Below are 26,723 nucleotides of genomic sequence, written 5' to 3'. Positions count from 1 at the left end.
ACCAGTCAGTTTTACAGGACAAACGAAAAGTAAAAATTTAAAGTGCAAATGCAAGACTATTCGAGTTTCTTGTTTGCTAAATTTTACACCGGGAGCGTGTTGGTATTATTTATCTATAATTTCTTAATTACGTTCTTTCATTCTTGTATAGGCACTTCTGTTTACTGAACTGTTAACGCCCTATTTGTTCTAAATGACTTTGTTATGAACAAACCTCTTGTCTCTCTGTCTTGGAACGATTTTAATCAGTGGCTTACTAAACCAGACTAATTATTTTTTCCCTCGTACATCTGTTTGATATTGTGAAAGGCGATATTGTCAGGTGTTTTGAGGAACTACTGAATGTCTTGAATGGCTTTTACAGTACAATTCACTTAAAAACAGTCTTCAACAGTCTAGAACAGCTATAAATCACTTTCTGTGAGACATGATAAAACAGGATTTCTATACATGTATTTATTTGCTTTGGTGGGGTGTAAAACGGAAAGAATTTGTAATAAAAATGTCATCGGACGAAAATGTCAGTTCATAAAAATTGAAGCTGTAGCCACAAAATATTTGTATCTGTCACTGGTGCAGAGGTATTTGTACCCGTCCTTTTGCTAGAGGAATGAAGGCACTTGTTTCCAAAGCATCATTTTAATTTACATTACTCCATCTCCCAAGAGTTATTAAGCAGAGGAATTGACTCACGTAGCACCCGACAACTAAAAACATAAGTTTCCTTCCCATAATTTAGAAAATTAATTAAAAAGACAAAAATCATCAGTTAGAGGACCGCAGCATGATATGCAGTGAGAGGCTTACAAAATCAAAAACAAGGAATTTCCAAACCCGTATTGTATTTCTCGTGTCAATAAACCAGTCCAACCAACAAAAATGTGCTTTACACGAGTTATTTTTACAACAGATATTAAACATTATTCCGTAAGGATATCTTGGGGCCAACCAGGCGGTTAACACCTCCTTGCTTGAATTAACCTTTTACGATCTCACAGCACGTGGCGACACTGGCATACGAGCAGCCATCACGGGTTGTGAACTTCTCTCCCTCTGAAGCTTGGTGCGTGCGGAGGTCCCTGAGGGGGACTTGTGGGGAGTGGTTGGAGGAGCAGGAGGAGGAGGATAAAAGAATCTCAGGTTAGAGACTGAGCAGGCTTTACGCATCCTGCTTCTTTGATGAGTGCGCGACCAAAAATGTCAGATGTCTGAGTGCAGACGGGTGAGCGCATCTTACACACTCTGCTCCTCCCAGACATGCGCGTGCCGTGTCCGTAGGTCAGAGGTCAGTTACGTCGCATGTAGCGAGGTTAGACAAACGAGGGAACTATGCTAATGATGTCTTGCAGCCTCATTGAATGCGCACGCGCACTGGGGCTTCGTTCCAAGCATTGCTTACATCTACGTGTGGCCCGTTGTCAGACATTATGTCTACGTCTACCCTGCTGCAAGCGATTACCTACTTCCTCGTCTACGCTGCTTGCAAATATTTTTAACATCTACCCGTAGCTTTATGTTGAACATTGATAGCGTTTTCTGGGGCCAGATATTTGTTAGGTTTGCGTGCAGCCTGGTCGCAGTCATTATATCTACTGACATTATATCTACATCAGGGCTTCTGCTAAGGCTAAATTCTTTGGGGTCCCAGGGACCCCTTCTTCAAATTTTTAAGGGGTCCCTGTTCTTCGCCCAAATTTGAAGGGGACCCCATTGACGAAAATTTAAGGGGTCCTCCGAACTTTTAATGCGTACTGTACGCAATGTTTTGCGTAGCAGAAGCCCTGTACATGTACTCTTACGCCAGATGAAGCTAAACACAAATATTTCCCGGCAGTCATTTTGCTTTGCACGTAGTAGCTGCTGACCTAAGGACGACGATGTGACGCCGAGTAGTCGACATCCTTCGTTAGCTGCCTCGGTGCTTAGGCAAGTAGTGTTTAAAAGTCCGCCATGGGGCATAGTCATGAAGTGAGGGTAAGTCGGTTGTGTGTGTGAAAAATGGGGAAATCAAGGAGAAACGTCTTCTCTCCTTACACGCACTCTACAGATCCTAAGGATATTGTGTGTTGATTTATCCAAGGGTATCTTTGCCACTCGTTTATAACCACAGTCACAGGGGTAGAGCAACATACACGGGTTCCAGACACTATTTTGTAACTACGAAGACAAGATGCTTGCCCTTGATTTACAGGGGCGACTACGTACGTTCACTTCATGAATACGGTTCCCGAGTGAATTTTTTTTTTTTTTCAGGTAAGTGGGATGAGCGTTTAAATTCCTGAGCTGAAATCTTCATTGAGCTTTCGATGTCAAAGTGTGTGTGTGTTGGGGGAGGGGGGGGTGAGGGTTCAGTCAGACTTTGAGAAAGCTCATCTCAGTCATTAGAAAAAAAATAAGGTTCCAAAAAAAAAAAATTGTTAGTTTCATCCCCTCACCTCTCTTGATGAAAACACGTTGGGCAACATCTGCGCATGTTAGACTCCGAAACCATCCTTTCCCCGTTCCTCACACACACTCAGCCAGACAAGAGGAGGTAAATTTAAACAAGGTGGTGCACTCACCCGCTTATTATTTACCAGTAAAATCGGAATGCATGTGAAACCCTACGGTGCAGCTCTTCTGCCGACCTTAATATGCGTCACGAGTTCACGTGGGGCAATCTTGGACCCACTTTAGTCACCTGCCAAAAATGTACATCAGACGCGTTCGCAGTTGACCGCCTACGATTGGACGATTGCTGGAAGACTTTAATTCTTGCCAAAATGTAGAAAAAGGTTTATTTGAGGTCCGGACAAATAAAAGTCAAACTGTGGTGTGATTTCAAGCCGGCAGATGGTTTCTGTCAGAAAAATTCTTTTATCTCTCACTTGTAGGCTGTTTCAAAAATTTTTAATTTGCCTTTTGCCAGTTTCTTGAGTTCATTGGATATAAGAATAGACAAGAAAGACAAAAATAAACAGGAAGATCAAAGAATAGAAACAAAGCCGTAGACTGACTGCTGTCTCTAGTTCATTCTTTCTCTCCCTCTTTCCTTCTCACTCTCTCTTTCTCACACACGCCGGCAATGCGAAACACTTTTGATGACTGGCCGTAATGGAAGGCAGATTTTTGTTAAAGAGGATTTGCAAAAGTGATTCTGAGAGAAAAGAGTCTTTGAAAGACAGCTGGATAATCGTAAACATGCATAACCTTTATTAGAGTTTCAATCTTGTAAGCATCAGAGCTTTAATTGAGGGATGGGCGTAGTTCTGGCATCGCCGGAAGCGAACGCTCTCCAAGTAAAAAGTTGTTGTACTTACCAGCAAATTATATCAAAAGGCTGTGTAGCTCCCAGGTAATGATGTCACAAAGTTGTGTACTTACTAATGATAACTAAGCCTCAAAGGCGGCGTGAAAGATGCTTCTTCTCAGCATTAAAAACAAGCCTGAAATTTTGTGAGATGCAAAAGTCAGATCTCATGAGATACTCGTCGGAGACGAGTGAGGTCAAAGTTTTTGTACTGGATGCGCATTCAGACAAATAATCGACCACTCAGTTGATTGACTAACTGGCGGACTGAATGAATGAAGTAATAAACCATCGAAAGGACTGGCAAGTGGAGGAATCAAGAAAAGAAGGAATGAACCAACGAAACACCCATCTAAGAGTTTCAAAAGCAGTCTCAAACATCACAACACCAACCTTGCTATGGAAATTTGGCCTCGTAGTTAGAAACCCTGTCAGTCTAGATGGCATGCGCAGACAACCGGCTTCCGGAAGTTGGGGTAGGGAAATGGGGGCACGAGGGAAAATTCGAGAATCAATCGAGATCGTTCCTGGTGTTTGAAGTGCGGTAATCTTTTTTGGCTGATGTTGAAGAAAGGCATTGTCGTTCTTTCTTTTTGAACTTCTTTTTGGCTCCAGTTGAAGAAAAGGCATTGTTCTCTGATGGAACACATTATTTTCTCAGCTTTCCTTTCGCGATGCCTTTGCTGTCGGAATAAAATCGTTCTCCTCTCAGACACGCAGATAACACAGCAGACTTTGCCAAGCATCTGAAGCACCTGTGTGTTTAAAGAGGAAAAAGTGGATTCGTAGAAATAGGTGCGGCTTCCGGATTATCAGGTAGACGTAAACGATCTTTGTGTTAGTTGTTTATTCTGTTTGGAGTTCTGATTCTTAATTTAGAGTAATTGTCTAAAGACTTTAAAACTGGATCCAAAACTGCTGCGGATGAAGAAGAAAACAAAAGAGTGAGCGATGAAGGGTAACCATAAGAGAGAGGGCGCTTTGATCCCACTTCCCGCTGGGCTGGTTAAAGAGTATTTAACGAGTCTCTTATGCAAACACCACGACTGGCCTTTGGCATCCGTTGCCTGGTGCTGATGAGGGAAACACGAGAGAAGAAGACAAGCATGGTGGGTTGGAATACGTGGTATTTCTCCATGTTCTGTTGGCTGTGAAGGTAGGAATTTCTGGCGGGGAGGAATTTGCATGGCACTGGTTGTTTAGACGGGGAAGGTTGCTTGGCAATGCACGGAAGATGGGAGGAGGTGAATGGGTGGTGGGTGGTGGTGGCCGTTGCAGGTGAATCACGATAAACATTACATATTGCTGAGATGTGCCGACATTTGTTAAACATGCGTTGGCATACAAGGGCAGGTGTCTATGGGCTAATTGCTCGTCTGAATTGCTACACCAAGCTGGTGGCATTACAGTAGTCACAAATGTCCGACCTCGGGCTAGTGACTAATTGTGACTAATTGATTAGTTGGTGCCTTACGCCGAGCGAGCGACTGAGTAGCTGGCCTGATATCGATGTAAGCGTGTGTGATCCAGAGAAAATAAACTTTCATAATCATCTATAATCAATGTGTAATCTGTGTATTACACTATGATAGCATCGAAAGAAAAACAAATACGAAACGGGATAAGGGGAGACGGGGGATCAGTGACAAGGACATGTTCTTACCACCCTTTTGTCAGTAACCCCTCCATTCCCAGCCTGTTTGACCCTTACCAGATTAATGTCACAGCAATTCAGCTCAGAGCAGGGTCTCCAGTGTACATTCAATTAAGAAAACTTACCTCTCCCGAGTTATTCTCACTTTGGTAAACACCGCTGTCAAAACAAAGGGAATAAGAAATATTTCCAAGCGCGTGGTTCACACGAGGTCAGGAGGCACATCCCGAAAACAAGGAGCAGGTGGGGGATGAGGGGAGGAGGAGTTAGCTACAGCATCAAAGGGTTGTTCTTCAGGATTCCTCCGAGTGCCTTGTAGTCGAGGGTTGCTGGCAGTAAATGTAGCAAAGGATACGAGGCTGACAAGGGGGAAACACACATCATCATCAGCTGCTGCAGCAACAGCAGCCACGCGTCTGGGGTATGTCACCTACCGCTGTGACGGCCGCCTGGAGCGTTAACAGCGATGATGTACACCTTGGCAAACGAGTGCTGACAGGTAAAAAACGTTGACAAACAGCAACCCCGCAGTACCGCCCTGGGGAAGCAAGGGGCACTAGTATATATTGTCTAACAAAAAGAACCCCCGCGAAAATGTCGACCGATAAATTAGGTTAAATGTTCTGCTGTGCGAGCCCGTCCCCGCAACTGGGGCTGCAGCAGATGATGAGAACGATGGTGGTGGAAATCCGGATAATAATGATGATGATTTTACGGGTGGTAGCATCACAGTTTGGTTCACTCAAAGTTGGGAGCGATGAAGAGCCAAACTGTTCATCAATGTGATCTGTGATTACCTCAAGAGGTAGAGGGTGTGGGTGTGTCTGTGTGGGGGTCTAGGCGACACTTCTCATGCTCAATTGTTCGAACTTTGACATCAAAGTGAAAGCGAGGCCTTCAAGACACAAAACTGTTGCTACGCAAAGAAAGAACAGCGAATCTCCAGGGAATTCTGTGGGAGAGGTCGAAGGGGGAGACCATTCAGAAGTATAATAACCAGACACCAGTCTCAGCTGTCATGGCAACTGTCTTCTGCTGATGCGACAAAAAAAAATATTGAAATTTGAACTAGCAACTTTTGTTGCTTCACGCCTGAAGATATTAAAAGAAGATTGAATCGATCATCTCGAAAGGTTAATCAAAACAGAGGAAACATCGGTCAGCAGAATGTATTGTCCATTCTCTTAGAATGCTGAGACTTAAGGCACCTTTGTAAGTGTCTTACAGCAGCTCGTGGGTGCAAGCAGGGAGTCTTACAGAGTGTTTTACATTACAGGAGGAAATTACATTAAAGAAGGAAGCTTAATTCTTCAATTCCGGCCTCTGAGCTTTAGTAAGAGTGGGCTGATCAAACAGCAGGACTTCCTGTTGCTCCTGACACTATAGACAATTGCTTTGTTGTCAAGGAAGAGCCTTTCTAAATGGGTTTTTAAGAAGACGACGATGATAATAACGCGTATGACGATGACGACGACGATAGAAAACTAAAATACGTCATATTACTTCACCAACACCGCCACCACCATCATCACCATCATCATCATCATCAGCAGCAGCAGCAGCAGCAGCAGCAGCAGTCCACGAGCCAAGATTGATTGTGGCACCCGGTGATCTCTGTACAATTGATGCCACCTCTTGTGAGACAGTTGTTGGTCTCAGTACTAACTCAATGCCATCTTTTATCTTTCCTTGGAGGCTCTGTAGCATGATGGTCAGTGCTTGGGATATTGGAGGAAATGACAACTGTATTTTGTCCTACTTTGGTTTGTTACTTTCAAGTGACCTCTGCACTCCTAACAGACATAAGCACTTGTTTATCATGGAAGGTAATGGCCGTGGAAGGAGACCATTGGGTTCCGCCTTGGATACAGCTCTCTCCGGACACGATAAACTAAGACTGGATGCTCTAAAGGCCACTAGATTGTGAAACCCTTGTTATTTGTTTATTTCGATCACAGTTTGGAGTGATATACAGTTCAAAATGCTTAATAATGTCTGCGATACTCTTTGCTCCAGGAACCTTGTGTCCTGATTTATTCCGCAATCAACATATTTTTTGAAAGTCCGCAGAATGGAGAAGAATGCAGACCATTCGTCAGTTTCTCCATCCACTTAGAAGCTTAGACATCAGAATCTTTCTGACAGTATGTTAAAGATTTATCAGGAAACACTTTTTTGTAATGACGGGGTAAAGGTAAGTACAAGATACTATTTTTCCAAAGTCTAACAGCCCTATTCTGTTATTGGGATTCATGTTTACAAACACCACCATGACCAAAAGAGACCATTGAACACAGAAGGGAGTATTAGTCAAAAATTGAGAAATAGCATCTTGCTTAACTCAGTTATTACAAAAAATACAAACTACAAAATATTTTAAACTCGCTGGCTACTAAACAGTAGAGACCGATCTCAGGTGTGTTGTTTCATTTTACTTTTTACCTGTGCTCGACTGGACTTGAGTGGCGGACTGTCATGTTGACCGAGTGGGCATATTAAATTTGTTTTCTATTTCCTGCTCTAGATTAAAAACAACGCACGAAAAATATGTCCCCCTAGTCTGTCGGCTAGGTTTTATTTCGTTATCGCTTTTACTAAGACTTAAGCTGTGTTTGATTTAATTGTTAACAATACGTAGGCGACTGTTCGCCACCAGATCACCCACAGGCAGATGTTATTGTGCGAGGGACAAATGTAGTGTTAATGCGGAGCCGTGGAAGTGAACCAATTGGCTTAAATTAGAAAGGCGAATATCAACAAGTGAGGTTAAGTAGGGAGGAAAATATATTTTTTTTTATTCTGCCTCAAGCAGTTTTTTGATTTTATGAGCCCCCACATTTCCCAAACACATGTATTTTACATTTAAGAAAGAGAAAACAGGACTAATAAAATAACAATTCATCTTATTAACAACGGTGCCTAACAATATTTGAATTTTAATATTATTGCGGGCATTTGATAAGTTTATGTAATTTATCTGGGCCTCAATCTCATCACGACATGCTTTTCGAAGGGATGTTTCAAGTACTTGTTGATCATAATTGGAGATATACAGATGCTTAGCTGCAAACGCCTTCCTCGTTTTTCTTTCTCTTTATGACTATCGAACACACCTACACAATAGAAGTCATCCGCGCGTACGCACCAGCAGACTGACAAACACGCTTGTGGACGCCTACACACAACTGTCAAGTCGAAGTCTTTGATTGGACTGTTATTACATTTTTCTTATACTTGCACATTACGTGCAATCCTAGCTGGTGCCTTGTATTCCTCCCCACAAATAACGCTCTGTCCAATCTTTGCCCTTTAATTTGGTCTCTAAATTTCCAGAGTTTTATTTCCCAGAACACAGCGCACATTTGATAGAACAAACAAGTAGCGGGAGGGTCGTTTATCTTGCCCTCGTCAGCTTCGTCAGTTGCGGGGCTCGTTGATTAGCTACCGGATGGAGGGGTCTGCCACATACAGATTACATGCCCATGCTTTTAATGAAATGCCTTTGTAGCGTTACCAGACCTAAAATAAATTCCACACTGATGGAAGAATGGACTGATAGAAATGCAAAAAAGGAATTATGGGTGGAAAAAAGGAGTAATGTATAAATTTAGAAAGAAAATTAGCAGTAAAATATATGACCAAGAGACAGGCACAATTGTAGAGAAAGCTGTCAGAGGAGAGAGACTGGAAACCCCAAAACACAGACCGGAGATGACACTACCACAGATGTGCAGACCACAGCAGAAGTTTAAGGGAAAGGTCGTCCCATAACCTTTTTCAATTCTTTAGAGAGTGAGGTGTTCGAGACCTAATTTTTCTCGGTGCCCATCTCCTCTCCCTCGCTGCCTTTTCTTCCTCAACCCTCTTTGTAATCAGGTACCCATTCCCTCCAGCTAGGTCGACTGGGGGAAGTGAACTTTGCTATGTGGGTATCGAACCGGTTGCTTCTCGGTTCTGAGGCCAGCGCTCTAACCACTTTACTATCCGGTCCCCCACAGCAGAAGACAGACCAGACAGTCCACATCACAGCAGGAGTTCATCCTAAAGTGGATTTAAGCTCCACACCTCCGCAAGTGTCGGTAGAGCAGGCAGTCACAGTTCGATCCCTTAGCCGATCGATCCTCCTTCGCCTCTCCATTCGCGGCTTTGATGTCGCCGCATGGGCCCTCCCTCTCACTCCCCCCTCACTCCTCCTCACTCCCCCTCACTCCCTGGTTCGCTCTCAATAAGCGCCCTCTATATACAGCTCATCCTGCGGACCCTGCCAGACACCCTCCCGCTTGTCGCTGGTCCCCCATCCTCACCTGCTCGCTCGTCAAGTCCTGCAACTTTTTGTGTAAAAGTTCTGATGACATCAACAAAGTCGATAGTTTAGTGGGTAGACCGCACGAAGACAGACAGAGGAAGTCTATTCTGGGTGGGGGCTAAAACAAAAATAAATCCGGGAAAAGTCTGACTTTTCAGGTCACAATGACCTCACTTGAAACTTTTTGACGTGTGGGTGGAAGCTTCCTGATCTTGACAGACGATACCCCACAGACTTCACCTGAAAGGTCTGCTACCATCTACTTGCTGCTTTAAAGGTGTGTGAGCAGCCAAAGCAGGAGCAAAACTAATTATAAAATTGTAAAGGTAGACTAACGACCAGTTTTTTATTATGCAACCCATCAAATAGTCCCCTCTCTCTGACAATCAAAGAAAACTCGAGTTTTAGCTAATCCGTCCGCGCGCTTCACGTGCACGAGGCCAGACACGTCGGAGGACGCAAAGAACAATCACTCCTTGTCAGCATCCCTGATTAATTAGGGAGAAGGCTCTCGAACCTTGACTAGTTTGTCTCGTGCAACAGGATGTTATGGCGCGAGAGTCTCGTCACCTTTAAGGTGCTGCTCACCTCAGGGAAGGACTTGAGTGATGAATCTGTTTGCTTTCTTGTTCAGGAACTGCTCTCGCTAGTCAGTCTGTCCTTTTTTCTCAGGGAAGTGATTCACAGCATTGTAAAGGTCTTTGTGAACAAACTGATTAATGTCTGCTCTCATATTTTACATGAGGTGAGAGACGGAGTTTAATGCAGGACAACAGATGTTTGCAGTTATGACTAGTTGATAAGAGACTAACCTTGTAAATGAAGAATACACTTATTTATTAACAAGACAGTTCCTTTGGGAGAATGGATTTTCCGTCCTATAACACACCCCAGCCCCTTTTCAAAAAATTGTGTGGGGCTGGGTAGCTGTGGCTGGGTGGGTGAGAGATTTTTTTTTTGCGTACCTGTTCACAAACGGGACCTGAACGTGCTTGAACATTTGTCATGAAGTGCTAATAGGTATTTACCTGTCAGGTCGGATTTACAATGCTCTGTGTATTACGTCGGTGGGAGAGAACTCAGCATTTTCTTACGATCCCAGGTATCGCTTTTATCGGGGATCACACAACAACAGCTGCATGGTCTAGGTATATTACACAACAAGACGTCTGTTGGGATAATGTGGTGGTACGATCTGGTCACACCAGGAGTCCACCCGACTCAGGGGTGAGATCGAGATGGCCGGGGGTTTTGGGTCGAAGTGACCAGCGACCCATACGCACACGTACACACATAAGGACATACATCCAAAATATACACATAGAAAGAAAACACTAAACAATCGAACACATACACACATGCTCTTGAATTCTCCTGGAGCATGTTGCCTAAGGACGACCATTCTTTTGGAAAATCTACTTGTTTTCTTTTGTGCCCAACCCTGCACGGCTCATTGTTACTCGTGTCTGGGTTTGATTAAATTCATATTTCTCATGTGCCTCTTTTATCCTTTCATTTTCTGTTCCAAGACTCTATCTCTCACTTTGAAAAGAACTCGTTAGAGCAGTAAGAAGTGAACAGGATGTCTGTACAGGTGAAAACCGCTTTGAGCCGTCTGACGGCATGACGGGAAGGGTTGCAGGTAACACAGGTATTATCATACCACATATTTCTTGCTCACCTTCTCTTCAACTTTTGTCCATTGTTTCTTTTCTTCCTACTATCTTTCTCTCTTTAATTATCTTTGCCCACGCCATATTCTTTCTTTCAGCTCTAGGAGACAACAGTCTGGCTTCATGCAGCTCCAGACAATCCCGTGAACACCCTTTTCTGCCAGATTACGATCCCTGCTCTTTCTGAGGAGAACAACACTCTGTTGTTGTTTTCCTTCCATTGAACTCCTGCGGAGTCGCACTGTGAATTGTTTTGAACATATGAGACAAACTGCACTGTTAATTGTTATGAAGGTGGGACATTTTACAAGCTGTTCTCTACATTTCTGTCCTGTATCAGTTGAGGGAAATAAATTGTTTTCACTTGTGCGATGACACACGATGTAATATGATTTGTTTTTAGCTACAAGAGATGTTTTCAAACTGGACTCGGGATTGTTTTTAAAGCATGAGTTATGATGACATAAGTCGCACCATATACTCTATCGTACATACAGGTAATTTGTATGAGGACTAAAGTCTAAAGTGAGGGTAACTGTCTCCCCATTATTGTTGGTGTCATGTCACGGTATGGAAGAAAATCTCAACAATCGGAGAAATTTTTTGTTGTTGTCTTGCTTTAAGTCTTGTTCTTTTGTTTTGATTACCTCTTTGTTTGTTTGTTTTTTTGTTTTTGTTGTTGTTGTTGTTGTTGTTGTTGTTGTTGTTACTTACTTATTCGTTTGTTTATTTCTTAGTACAATGATAGACGAGGCAGTTAAAAATAGTGGCCTAAATGATAAGATTTAGAAAATTTACTTAAAATGTTCACTGCCAGTACATATTTTATATGTAAAATGCAGGTGCACTTACACAAGTAAACAGCAGTTCATTCGAGTCGCGTAGTGTTAGGTCACGATGACCTACCCGCTAAAGAAAGGACAGATAAGGGTAGCGAGGGCCACCAACGGTGACATGTCTCAGAGGTCAAAACAATTTACAGCCGCGGACTTAACGGGGTCCTCCGTGTTTACATTAGTGCATTGGTTGATGTGTACATCTTTAGCAAATCAGTCGCACAGACGAAACCAGGGTATCTGCCATGGATGCGATGACATTTTCCACACCTGTTGATGATCTGTTCACAATGAACTTTAGTATCAAGGACAACTTCTACATTAAAAGAGGTTTGTTGAAGGCTCATAAAGAATGGAACACTACTCTGTGTCTTTTTCCATCCTCCTTACCTCCGTCCCCATCATCATTCCCTGCTCTTTCTTTCCGCTCTTCTTCCCCTCTTTGCAAAAAAAAAAAAAAGAAAAAAAAAAAAAGAGACAAATTTGGACAAAAAATGGAAACCATTAATACCGCAAGAAAAGATCTCATAAAGCACAGAGGACACAACTTATTGTCATATCTGGAAGCAGGTGGTGGCAACAGATGGTAGTTTTTAAACATTTATATTGGTATAAATCCCTGTTGGTGGTCATTGCTAGCCTTATCTGCCTCCCCTAGTGTTCGTTACTCCTCCCTGGTTCTAGGATTTCATGTTTCGTCTGCTTGCTTATGTAGGTTTTTATGACTGAACACTATTCACACAATATAAATTCTGATTTTTATTATTTCATTATTTTTTAATTTTATAACTTTTTTCAAAATCCTGAAAGCTACTTGTTGCCATTTAGCCTCGTATGTAGACACTACACGAAAAAACAAACAATACCTCATAAACCTCTCACGCTTCAGTATATTATCACGTGTTGAGAAACCTTCGCGCATATGAAAGAATGTGTTTTGAATGGAGAATAAGGGATGATAAACACAAAAGGTGTCAGCCTACAAGCCGCCAATCCCCTAGAGGGAATAGCCTTCCCAGGGCGGCATTGCAATCCACTTAACACAAAGTATCCCCCGTTTGAACAATATTTTCTTGCGACCCTGTCTGCGTCCTCGTTAGGTCTCGTTTCCTTGTTAGTTGTATCCCATAATGTTTGAGGGGAAAACAACTCACGTGTTGCACGCCGCACGCGCTCACAAGCAAACTAGAAGAGGCTTCACGTTCTAAAGAAGCAGATTCCTCCTGCTGGGTGTCGAACAGCTGCACAAACACCGGGTGGGGCAGCAACATGGCGCCTCAAAGGGGAGGACGACGGGTCCTTTGATAATGTGAAAACATCATCGACTGCGAATTAGTTGTTAGCGATGTCGGGTGCTGTTGCTTTAGGTGCAAAGTGGAAGCAGACCGTTCATAATGTATGATGCTGTAAGCTACTCAGACTGATGAGATGGGGGACTGGGGGATAAGTCTGAAGGAAGAGATCACTCAGAAATGCCTTTCCTCCTCCTGCTCCTCCTAACCCACTATGATATAATGCAACTACATTTACCATAGTACTTTATTTGCTGACAAACAAAACCCTTGAGGGTAATTACTAATAATTAATTGTATCTAGCATATAACTAGTGCTGTAAAGTTAATCACGACTATGTATATGAAGGATTTGATGCCAGAAGCAAGTCTATAAAAGCACAATGTCACAAAATGTTTTCTTTAAGTGATTTGTACTAAACACACAAGTTGTGACTTATTGATGATTAGTAATTAAGTCTCTCATACCTAACTGACAGGCTTATTCTTTTTTTACCCTCAATCTCACATACTTTTCTAGATGGATGTGGTTTGGATCACAGCCAGTTACAAATCCCAAGAGGTCTTATTTAATATATATGATACCGTTGTTGTGGTATATTTTACAGAATTATATTCACACTTTAGTTTATAATCAGGAAGCTTCCTGTTGTTGTTTCACACTTTTCCCCTGAAAATGGGCCAAAGCCTAATAAATAAAAAGTTTGAGTTCGACAGTTTTTCCTCACCCACACATCTCCCTATCGCCACCCGCTGATGACTGATGACTGGGGTGGGGGTGAGGGAGGTAGTGTTTAGAATTACTAAAGAAAACAGCCAAACTCACCAGTCACATTGCACTAATTGCAGTATCTGGGTTTCATCGGCATAAACAAGGGGACGAGTAGTTTACATTTTGAATGAAGAGTGGCCGGAAAAGTGTTGTGTTGCCCAGTGTGAGCATTGCCGACTTGGCTTGAAATCCTCCGACCTCCCTCCATCACCTGGCGCGTCTACCTTTACCCTTAAACAACCCAGGTTGTGCAGAATTAAAAAAAGTTTTAGTTTTACAAGAGTTGTTTCTTTAAGAAGAAAGGCAGAAACATCAACATCCCATGCTGCACCTCTTCTGCTCAACAGTTTAAAAGGTTACTGCTGCACCCAGCATTCTGCATCCCTCTCCACACAATATTGCTGAAACTGAAGTAACTCAGTCTTTTCACATTCAGATTCTTATAATAGCAACGCTGATAGTGCTGTTGTTGTTGTTGCTAACAGTACTTCGGCAACCTGAAATCTTAGTATATTTAGTATATATACATATTGCTTGATATCTTTCTCTCCCGTCCAGACACATCAATGATTTTCTATATCATCTTTGAAGATACAACACTCTTTCATTTTCTTTCCTGAAAACCTGTTATTTTCAGTTCAAAATGAGAGCAATCTCACAAATCGTCTTAGGAGACAACTAAGACCTTCAATCAGCCGTGACTGTCCTCAGGTCACTTCCGGCGTCTACCTGTTGAGTCACTAACTAATCACACGAAACACCATAACAACCCCCTTGTTGCTCCACGGGTCGCCAACCCTACATCACAAACAGGACTGAGACCAACACTTAGTCTCATGACGAGGTCAGATGTCAGGTCATCGCGGGTCATTGTCCACCACAGACTTTACACAGGCTAACCCCGAGCTCATTAGAAGCAAAGCGCTTTCCGAGAAGCATGCCAGTCATCAAGAGCCGACAACTGACACCAGAAATTACTACATTAATATTCATCAACCTCTTTAATATTCATTTACATTCATATGGCCTGTTAGTCAATGCCAGCGGTCCTGGCCATCAGCTGACTCACATTGAGACAGTGATTAAAAGCTTGTCTGGGGGTCATTCGGGTGGTGCATAGGCTAATGCGATGTGATTGGCAAAAGCAGATGAAAAGACTGGAAAATAAAAGATCGCACTTCATTATGCAGCTGCCATCTGTTAGCCGCATTGTCTGCCTAGTGATTTGTACACGTGGATGCCCAGCTTGTGTTTGTGTAAGTCCCCGCGCTGCATTTTGAGATAACATGATTTAGTTATTTGACTTCCATCTGGTGTTGACCGGTGTTGTTATTCCAGGCTTAAGTTCTCTTTACCTCGTCAAGCGTATCGGCAATCATGATGAAAATGATGATTGTGGTGGCGGTAAGACTGCAGTGTGCTTGTCCTCATGACAGCTGTGAGTTACAACGAGGTCGAGGGGTGAGATATTAGATATCACTCTTTTCTAGGGGTCAGTATTTTTTATGTGAGAAGGTAACCTTCATTTCTTCTGTCTCTCATCCTTACCTTCCATTACTCTGGGCTCAGGTTAACAGCTGGCTCGACTCTGGGAAGTTACCTGCGCCACAGGTATCCACCCAGCTACTGTGTTCACCTGTAAAAACAAACTGCCATGTGGTAGCTTTAAGTGAGACACGAAACTCCCTCATAAAGAAAGTCTATACTAAAATTGTAATTAACATGTTAGCATGGAGTTGGCCTCCGACCAAAACCCACCCGAAAAAGTCTGAGAATATTCCTACTCCACTAAAAACAAACCAAAACCATCTGACAGGTGAATGTATTTCTCTTTTACTAACTTGTATGGGGTTTAGGATCGTGGGTTAAGAAAAAAGACTAAATTACTGCGCGTGCATTTAACCATCAGGGGAAACGCTGGCACAATGCGTGCGCACCCAGATTCCGAGAGAACGAGTGCCACCATTGTGAGCTACAACTGGAATTGCAGAGGAAAAAACATTTCTACGCAGTTCGTGTCAGCTTTGATTGTCCATCTCTAGCAGAATTACACGTGCAAGGTCTTCCTGGTCTGCACCAGATGGCGCTCCATCCAATCCCTGATGGGGATTTCTCCACTTTCGTACAAATGTCTCTCTACTTGACAGACTCGTTAGCTGCCAGAAAGTTCCAGATAGTAAGAAGTTCTCTAAAAGAACTATCTCTTTCTTCTGGGCCATGCTCTTTTTCTGCATTTCTGGCCGGCGATTCCCATCAGGAATTTGACATTAGACGCTTGGACAGAAGTGGCAGGTTTACAGTTTATAGAACTGGACCCACAGATATTTGGCACTGACTTATCCCAGATGCAATCCAAACATACAACAAGTCATGGGTACGAGACGCACGTGCATTGAGGGGGGCTATACTTCTTTACCCTATTCAGGACGATCCGTTTTCATGTCTATTTTTTAACTGATGTTAGAAGTGTCTTTGTGTTATCCTTTTTTTTGAATTAGCAATGTGATGCATTACCAGATTTGCAATATTGTGAGGGAGACTAAAGTGTCAAAGGGAGAACTGGAATTAGGATGCATAAAAGGTTAATAAATATGTCCTCTGTATCGGCCTCTGTCAGGCAAATAGACAGAAAAACGCAAGAAGTATATAACTGCTTAAAAAAAAAAAAACTGCTCCGAGATGTTAGATGCGAACTCCACCAGCGTTGAGAATTCTTTGTCTTCTGGGTGTTGATATCATCAAGGGCGTTGTGTTAATAAGTCGCAGCCATGTTGAAGAAAACCGAGTACCTTTCACAGACTGTCTTGATGGCAAAGGAATAATAAAAAGAATAAAGCACAACTTTTAAAAATGGATCATTACCATTCTTTTGTCTGAATTTCATCATCATCATCATCAATCATCATCATCATTCCCATCATCATTCCCATCACCATCATCATCCCAGCGGTTTGTTTTCTCTCCTTTTCATCATTGTAAACGAAACAAAAGCTAGGCCCTGAAGAAAATGCGATCTCCTTACACCTTACTTCTTAAACGACAAAAATCAGAAGACTACGGTTACATTTTTTAAACGAAACATCAGAAAGCATCAATCACAACTGCCGTCCACTGCCAGTACTTCATCATCATCGTCACAAAAAATCATCGTCATTGTCGAGCACATCAAAAGCATCATCAGTATCACAAACGACACTCTGAAAGCAGCAGAGGTAGGGGAGGAATCTGTTCGCAGAGGAAGCAGAGTGTGGCTTTAATGGCAGCTGCTACACGTGGGCAACCCAAATGTTTACTTCCGGATCACCTCTTGCACCTGACTTTGCGTCCTGGGCGGAAATGACGTCCTCGCGATGCGCTGGCGAATCAGGAAGACTTTTGTTTCAGTCCTGTTTGTTTTGATGACCGATTCCTCAACGGCAATGCCAGAACTTCTTCGGCTTCATTTCTCTCACCTTCCTCCTGCGTGCACATGTGCACCACAGGTGTAAAACGGGAGACGGAGGCATCTGAGGGTGATGTATGTGCTAGGTAACCCGCTATGCTGCTTTCTTTTTGTTATTCCTTTGTTGTTTTGTAGTTTTTTTGTCCTCTTCTAACACTCAAGTCTGAAAGTAATAAACTGTATCTAATGACAATCGATTTGTAAACATACTTCTGTCTTCACGATCACAGTTTAATTCAAGGGACCCGGAGATGTCGTTCAACTCTCATAATGGATGTTATCAGCGCCCAGTTGATAATTCTTCGTCGTCGGAGTTTACCCAAGGGTACCTTTGCCCTTTAGACTCTGCTGACGACTGCCAATGTATTTCACTCCTGTTATGGTCACTAACAGAAACCGGTGTCCACCCGTAAAGACGGAAACTTCGCTGGAAAATCAGCCCATGCTTTGTTTTCAATCAAAATACTATTTAACAGTCTTCTCCGTTGTTGCGTCCGAACATTCCACGAGCTTTAGTCTTTGGTTGATGTTTCACGGGCAACTAACCAACAAACAAATTTCACTGCCTGCTAATCCAGTCACACCCAGGGAGTTGTAAGGGGCAGGTCAGTCTTGTTCTGACTCTTCAACCCAAACGATTTATAGTTCCATTAAAGTCTGAACCCCCTTCTCCCCACACACATCCTTTCCTCCTTCAACTTCCCTCCTAGTCACATGACTGTGATTGGAAACATGGGGATACACCATGCAATCTCCGTGTTGACAATCAAAACTAATCTTTGTTCATGTGGTCTGGGGGAACAAAATAACTTTATGTAATTGGCTGGTGGCATCGTGCAGAAAGGTCGTGACAAGCCTCCTCCTCTTCTCCCCATCATGTCCGTGTGTCATGAAGAGACTGAGTTATATCTCTGGAACTGACAGGAGCGAGTGAGCACGGTTCACTAGCTGAGTGCACCTGAGAGATGTTTTCGCTGGCAAGTCGACTGGTTTGTCTCAGAGCAGCCTGCTGATGCCTTGTCTGCTGTGTTTTCTTGGTGTTTGAAGATAGCCCTAGAATGAAGCTGCAAATGGCGCTTTAAAAAACAATGTTTGGGTACTATTTCCTTTTTGTATTCATTCACTCAATCGTTCATTGCTTGACTACCTGCTGACGATGAACTATACTGGTCCACCAGTGCTGGTCGTCCAGAAAGGTGTGTGTGTGGGGGGGGGGGAGGCGGGGTAGGGAACACCAGTTGTGAGACCACAGCAAATATCAAGGCAGTCCGACCAACAATACGATTGTTTTTGTTACCCGATTCCTTTTTGCATTTTCTATATTTGTCTTTTTTAGACATCAGTAATGCTGTTTATCCTTCCGTTGTTCGTATGTTGTCCATGTCTCCTTGTCTCCATCGCTAAGAGCACGCTCCTTACGAGGGTGAGAACGCGCTACATAAATCCTCTGACTTTTATTGGTCTTGTTATTGGTTGTTATTATTATTGTATGGTTATGGGTGACTCACTCCTGCATAGGTAACTCGTTTTTCTGAAGTTCTCATTCTAGACCACTGAATCACCGGGGCAGGCGATAATTTGCAGGAAATTTAATCTACATTTTTTTAACCCTCGTGAGACGTGGGTGGATTCGAACACGCATTGGTTTTTGGTAACCTGCTTATTTTGAAGAAAAGCTCTACGCCAGTCAACGCACTTTATTTATGATTTATGAGTTAAGTGCTGGCTGATTATTCAAACTACCCTTCTCGGTCCATGCTCGAACATTCTGATCGGTTTGTGGCCGAATATATTTGAATTTATTTGGGTAGGAGGAAGTTGTATCTCAATAGAAGTGCGTTCGTGCGTGTATTATTTATGTGTCGGGGAATGCGGACAAGCAAGTGAGCATTAACGCATGCATCGACTTAATTGATCATCATCGTCGTCGTCATCGTCGTCCTCGACTTTTCTACAGAAAAAAAAAAGTCTTCCGATGAATCTAGTTTTGTATATGTGTGTGTGTGTTTTGTAGCAGTAGACAGACACTGTCATGAATTCTGCTTCTCTGTTCCCTCATTTCTCTGTCCTCTTCGTCGAAGTTTGATGCCAGCATGTCCTTCAGTGAGAAGATAGCAGACCCAAGTGTTTCGTGCTGGAAAACCTCCGTGTGCTCTATCGTCTGAATATCTCTCTGCATACTTCTATCTCTTTATCTGCTGGGTCACAGGTCAAGCTGACATCATTCAGGTCGATAGCCTTCTCTAGCTCTATCGATGAAAGAGACCACACCATCCACAAGTAGATAAGCTACTCGTTCTCCCCTCTCTCTCATAACCTACTTCCTGTGTGATATACATATATATATATCTCGTGAATAGCTTCTCGCTAGAATCCTATGCAAAATAAGAGTTATATGTATGTTTATATAGAGATAGAAATGACAGAATACCACAAAAGTAATAAACATGCTTAGACAATAGAGTTTACAACACTTGCTTGAGAACATAGAAAGCACCTTGATTGACTGCCACCTGAGCATTAACCCTACTTGCCCTTTGTCCTAGCGATTCAAATGCGTAACTTCACGTACTTCCTAAAGGTCAGAGGACCACTTCACTTGACAGAATCATTTTAATCTCGTTCTATAAATAAAAACAACTTATTTTTCCCATTTGCTTACCCTCATCGTGTCAAGATGGTCAAGTACAAGTTGGTCTTAGAGCGGAAACATCAGACCGTTTTACAATGGAAAGACCGGGCTTTTGCGACCAAAAAAATCCTCTTTGTCCTTCCTGGGGTCGAGATAACCCCCAAGGCGTGCGTGGAACAAAAGTCAAGCATCCTGTATTGTTCTAGAACAATTCAAAGACTTCCCTTTGACTTTTTCCTCGAGAGAAACGGTGTGCACTCGCGCAGTCATTGTGTTCTTCCTGAAGAACTGGTCAGCCAAAATATTTTTTAACAGTAAGCAGGTGTAACATTATTCAACATTACACTAAATTTTGTCTACAAATTTTGTCTTGAGCATTATCAGTAGCTAAAAGGTACAGTTGTTTTTTTAAAAAATGGAGTGGGGAAAGGGGTGTTGTGAACCAACATCGATTTGGCAAGCATCGTGAAGGACGATAAAAGAGATTCATTACTCTGAGTATTGGTTTCTGCACATCTTATTTGACTACCTGAGATGAGATTCGTGCCAAACATAATGCCAAACAGCTTCATCACCAGACCTATCAGCTCATGTCGAGGACGAGAGGTTCATGACGCCAAGAGCTTCTAAAGAAATACAAGAGCTTTCTTTCTTTAAAAAAAGGAGAAATGAAACCGGATTAAAATAATAGACAGATCAGATGACTTTCGCTATCCATCAATCATCTGACGAAACTCAGACTATTTTTATGGATTGTTTATTCTCATGTAAATTAAGCTCGAGAAAACGCACCTGTTGCACTCGACTACAAGATCAACAAGGAGGATCGATTTTGTGGGCAGTAAAATCCGGTGCAGGAGTAAAATTATTTTGAAATGAGTGGCTAATGTATTCTTTCAAAGCGAAAACACCAGTTTCTATTGAGAGATGCAGGTATTTGAGACACTGAACTTCTCAAATAGGTTTTGGAAATCCAGACCACGGCTTTCCTTGACGTCACGGACATGCGCATTAGCATCTGTTCAAATCTTTCACACCGGATACAACCGTCAGTCAGGAGTCAAAGTTACGTCACTTCACATATACTTTTTTGATGATGATGATGATGATGATGATCGTTGGAAAGAACAGCCCAGACGTTTCAATCTTCTTTAGACAACCCGCTGGCCATGCTGTGTTGTTACCATCCATGCTGTCTGTGAGGCCGTTAGACAGCCAGGTGGACAGTGGGGAGCATCCACCCGGTGACTGGAGAAGCAGGATGCCAGCGGGCAGGTAGAGGAGAGAAGGCGGATGTCTTAGATGTTTGTTAATGATCCGTCTGAAGTGCAGGACGAGGAGAGGGCTGGGGTGAGGACAGACATGTACAGAACTTGGCTGGGGAAGGAAGTGGGTGGGAGAGGAGAAAAAGATTTATCCTCTGTGAAGGAAAAACATATTGTTTGTGTGTGTTGTGGAGGGGTTGTTACAGAAAGGGGAGAGATGGGTAGGGGAGAGAGAGCAAACTGTTTCTGAAATCTGAATCATTTATATATTTGGGGAAACCGAACCCATTTCCTTATGTGTTTCATTCCAGGTATGTGTTATCCACATCACACACAGGATGAACATTAAAAATTAATTTCATGTGAGATGTGAGATCTCTAAAAATAAAGACACTAAAGCAAGCTCGGCAAGCTGACAGTCTGATTCATTCATGCACATTTATTTCTCTGGGTTAAGTCCATTTCATTTGAAATAGTCTGACAAAGACATTAATATGTTTCTATCCTTGGAAATCATACAAATGTAATAACCATCCCGCCACCAAAATAAATATATTCAGATGTTTTGCAGTGATAATCCTATTAAATGACAGGCTCCATAACGGTGTCTGATCACCTGATATGAAGCACCTGGCGCGAATCATTTGGAAACAAACCTCAATACTTAGCAACATCTACGTGTATGCCTACAGTAACAATCAGCTGCAGCAGACGGGGGCCTAGTGTAGTCTGGATGATAAATATTTCAACATGTTTTTAACGGTTTCTGTCACGTGAAAGGGTGAGAGGTGCGCCTAGCCTTATAATCTCAAGGCTGACTCACTCCTCACAGTCTTACGTTTCACAAGAAAAAGATCGGAATCGGCGGCAAACGCTTCTTCTGGGCCCCAGTTGCATGAAAGGAATTTCTTTTCATACATAAGAACGTCCGTAGAGCCAGCTGTGAAATTTACGGGTAATTTTATGTACGGAAAGAAGAAATGAAGTCAAAATGTAGGTCGTTGGTTGTTCCTGGTGAGGAGGGACCGGAGTTAGCAATACAAGAAATGACAGGTTGTTTGTTACCTGCTCACCAACATCTCCGCTACTACAACAACAACTACGTCAGCACCATTCCAAACTTTGTTTAGAGACTCAGTGGCTCGTCATGTTCATCATCTCCACCCCCTCTCCTCTGTTTTATCACGAGATACAGCAGCCCTCGGTGTGACGTCATCAGGACTGGTGGCTCGTGCAATGTGTAGTACGCATGCGCGCAGTGAGAATGGCAGCGAGTGACAGCGGGTGGAAGAAGGAGAGAAGGAAAAAGAAGAGAGAAAAACCAGCGTGACTTTGACATGAATCACCTTTGGAGGATTTTTCCTTTATTTTTTTTTCTTTCCCTCTTCATCTTGCAATGGCTCTACACGGGTTTGTTGTGCCGTCGCTGGGTCATCTTACAGGTGACCTCCTGTCAGTGTCGACGTGACACGCACGACTTGCTGCTCGGTGACCTGCATCTCCCTCCCCCTCACAATTTGCGACCGCTGAAGGTGAGCGACTATCGCTTTAGTAGGAATGTCCCTTTTAATCAGCAAGTATTACAGGTACCGCGCAGATGTCAGTGAAGGGCTGTCAGTCCCTCGCCTTCAAACCACCCTGGACTTATTTGTCTGAAGAAGTGACAGTTACAGCACGTGACGTTTGTCATTTTGTGCTGTTGAGATGTTGTAGTTGTCACTGATGGTTTTCTCAGCAATCACGTGGTTTTCACTGTCATCGGCTTGATCACCTCCGCACGGCGTCCGCTCGCTCGAACACTCGGAAAATTACCTGTGAAGGTAAGAGCCGCATGTTCTGTGAAGCAACCTTCGACAGGTGGAAGTCGCCGAGCTTTAACTGTGAATGTGTCTGACATAAAATGTATGTCAGTGCAGAGAACCTTGTTTTGAGATGCAGTCGACTCTGTTGACTAATTTTGTCAACGTGTTTGTCGTGTGAAGTGCAGGAGCACACTGACCGCCCACACAACCACACCTACACACCACTTCCACCACCAACCACTGAACTATATTTCATTCTCTACTGAGTCCTCACGGATGTGAAGTTGATTCATAACAAAGTTTGAATATGTGTGTGTGTGTGCAGAGACCCGTCAAGCGTGGGGTGGGTGAGGTGAGAGGTAACACATAAAAAAGACAATAATTGTAATTATTACAAAAAAGTGCTGACGCTTGGGGCGTACAAATAACTGAAAGCGCGTTTACCCACCCACATAACCACTCCACACACCCCCTGACCTCCCAGTCGAGTCTCGGTTCAGTGATTTAGTCTCACAAGGACAGCGACAGGCGACCTCGATAGTTTCTATGAGGACATCAGACCCGGATATAAAGAAACAACTGAGAGTAAGAGCACACGAGCCAGCCAAGCCGCAGGGGAGCGGCGGAGAGAAAAACGGGTGGACGTGGGATGAAAAGAGGAGAGAGGGAGGGGAGAAGAGTACCGCCTCGTGCTCCTCCGGCGCGGATGTATTTGAGCCTTATTACCACAAACTCTGTCAGGAGACCAGCGCCGAGCTGCCTCAGTGGCAGTCTTCCAACAGTGCTGTCTGTTCCTCCGTGCCTTCTGCAGCTCGCGATTTTTTTTTTTACCCCAGTAAGGCGCTCTTTCTCTCTATCTTTCTCTCGTTCTCTTACCCGTCGCTCGTTTTTACTGTTTGAACAGAGCTGCGTGTTTGCGGTCCACCGGAGTGACGGATATTGCTCCCGGGTACACATCCGCGGACGTGGGGAGTAATGGAGGGATCACACCTGGTTGACAATTACGACTTAAAGTTTGTATTTGACCAGATGAAAAAAATTCTCCCAAACTTTGCGGCAACTTCTGTCATCGACAAGAGGAGAAATGATTTCGCTTCCATCGCCTTGACGACGGACATACCTTGAGATGCGACAGTACAAAGAGTGGCAATCAGGTGTTTAACGGAGAATCCGTGCGTGCGTGTGAGGTGACCTGTGGGTGAGAGACATGATGGTGTTCGTAGACATCACGTGTTTTTATGGTGCGGCATCAACGACGGGGTCATCTGCACCCGCCACTACTTTAAATGAGGTGACGACCTCAGTGTTTGTGATTCTACAGAGGTTACACCACCACCACCACCTCTGATAACACCTTACTGAAGAAAGGGACAAATAAATGGATTGTCAGCAAGTACAAACATTTATGACTGTCAAAGTGAGCAAGATTTATTTTAAAGTTAGACAGAGCTAGTCATTGGAGTGAGGAGAAAATGTTATGCCGATAACGAGAAGTGAAATCACATATGAATCGACTTGAAAGCAACACCCTGTGACAAAAGTTAATTAATATGTGTGCAGACATGGGATAGATGATGCGGACTGTCAGAGGACGATGTTCTGGATGAAGACTCTGTGGATCTTCAACTTTGTACAGAAGAAAAAAGACATAGAAGACTCGGTCACCAGAAATTAGAAATTGATTACATTCCTGTAGATATTGTCAACATGGCTGGAACACACTCTAACAGTCTACCTAAGATAAATAGCAATTTCAGTGACATCGTCGACATTATTCTGAACACCACTACCACCCTCGCCAGCAATGTAGGTAACTACGCATCTCACGAAAACAAGAATCTGTCCATTCCACAGGGCCTGCAGTGGCTCTTGACCCAGCCCACAAGTTCACGACCTGATGACCCGTACGAGGGCACCGGCTTACCCATCACCTTCAACATGGGGATGAGGGGTGAACCCGAGCACTTGCTGGCCGCCGACTGGGGCAATGTCACACTCACGTCGTCCTCGTCCAGCTTCGTGGACATGAAGAACCACACGGTGATGGTGTCCTGCATCATGTTTGGCACGGGCGTCATTGGCAACCTGCTGGCCCTCATCGTGCTGGCCTCTTCCGGTCTTGAGCAGCGCCGGACGCTGTTTTACAAGTTGGTGGCGGGGCTGGCGGTGACGGATCTGGTAGGCACCTGCGCCACCTCGCCGGTGGTCATCGCCGTCTACCTCAACGACTTCCGGTGGATTGGCGGCGTGGCCATGTGCCACTACTTCTCCTTCGCCATGATCTTCGCCGGCTACGCCACAATGCTGATCGTCTGCGCCATGGCCATCGAGCGGTACGTCTGCGTTCGCCACCCGTACACCTACTACACCCGCTTCTCAGGCAAGCTGGGGCGCCTGACTTTGCTCGGGTGCTGGGCCGTGTCGCTGGCCATCGCCAGCCTGCCGCTGATCGGGGTGGGTAGCAACGTCCGCCAGTACCCGAAAACATGGTGTTTCTTCAACTACCTCAGCGCGGAGCCCTCCGACATGGCCTTCAACTACCTGTACCCCATCGGGGCGCTCATTGCCGTCGTCGTGACCTTTGTGTGCAACGTCAGGGTCATCGCCACCCTGCTGACGTTGCGCACTCGGCAGAAAAGCCTCGATGCCTCGGAGACACAGGTGAAGCGGGGCTGCCGTGTGTCCAGTCAGCGGTTTGCAGAAGTCCAGATGATGGTCATGCTGATTGGCATCACTGTGGTCTTCACGGCTTGCTTCGCGCCGCTCATGGTGAGTTAGTAATTTTGTTCCATCTTTCTGGAATTAAATTTTCCATTTTTATTTTTTTTAAAAAGAATTTCATCATCTTAAGCCTAAGCATGTTAAGTTTCAGGTTCCTAGGATTGACCATTTAATTTTACGTTTTTAACTGTCTTTGATTCACAGATGTTTTAATAATTTACTGATGATTAAGCTTATTGTTAAAAGTCGTGATTTGTGATGAGATTTTAACAGCTTGCAAGAGTTCCTTTCTACGGTGTGCTTAAAGTTCTAGTGGGGTGCATTATTTCAACTAATGGCTGGATAAACATCAGAGCAGGACGCTGTTTCCCAATCTCTTCTGTTTTCAAGATTCCTTAAAGGAATCGTCTCCCTGTGACTTTTCTTCAGATAACTCACCAGTATAATGTACTTTTTTCTCACCGAACTGTAGCAGGTCCTTCTAAGTACAAGAATTCTGCACCTTGACTTAAAACATTCTCTATCAGCTGCTAAATCATCTTCCACAGTTCTCTCTCTTCCCCCTTTGAGATATCTTTAATTTGTATTTGAAGTTTGGATGCTTCCTTGGTTTGTGGAGAGAAGCAATCACAGTGCCCATCTCAAAACCTGAAAAGGATCCTTCATTGTATCTTTATATTGCCCTCACTAGTGTTCTGTGCAAACTTTTAGAACACATGGTGAGTGCCCACCTGACCTGTCAACTTGAATCTCAGGGTCGCCTTCTTCGTCGCAGCATGGACATCGTCTTTATTGGGCCCCTGGCCATGCTGACATCCCAGGCAATGTTCGAGCGGACCAGGCCGCTTGTCAGTCACTGGTTAACTACAGTCACTGGTGTCATCCGGCTGTGAGTTGTTCCTCACGGCCTACCTTTAATACCTGTAGCAATACCACTGGGACACTCGGGGTCAGAATACGTTGCACGCCATTCTTCCTCGTCTCTCTGACCGTCCACCTCATGGTCGTTCTGTGCCTTGTTTATCAGACTTAGGAGGTA

General features: G+C 43.7%; 1 protein-coding gene across 5 annotated transcripts in view; it reads left to right on the top strand.

Moving 5' to 3' along the window:
* The window catches only part of LOC112574201 (prostaglandin E2 receptor EP4 subtype-like), a 100,155-nt gene that overhangs the window by 12,904 nt on the left and 60,528 nt on the right, over positions 1 to 26,723 (top strand). For 2 of the 5 annotated variants that reach the window (XM_025255093.1, XM_025255095.1), the window contains exon 2: positions 23,868 to 25,732. The exons of 1 other annotated variant lie outside the window; for it this stretch is intronic. In XM_025255093.1, the coding sequence (XP_025110878.1) occupies positions 24,671 to 25,732 (1,062 nt within the window). In that variant the 5' untranslated portion in view covers positions 23,868 to 24,670. Of the gene's footprint in view, positions 1 to 22,767; positions 25,733 to 26,723 lie in introns of those variants that run through there. 2 more of the 5 variants (XM_025255096.1, XM_025255094.1) reach the window with 2 other exon arrangements.

This window comes from Pomacea canaliculata, linkage group LG10 (assembly GCF_003073045.1).
Source record: "Pomacea canaliculata isolate SZHN2017 linkage group LG10, ASM307304v1, whole genome shotgun sequence".
NCBI classification, from domain to species: domain Eukaryota; kingdom Metazoa; phylum Mollusca; class Gastropoda; order Architaenioglossa; family Ampullariidae; genus Pomacea; species Pomacea canaliculata.
This window is presented reverse-complemented; position numbering and strand designations above follow the sequence as displayed.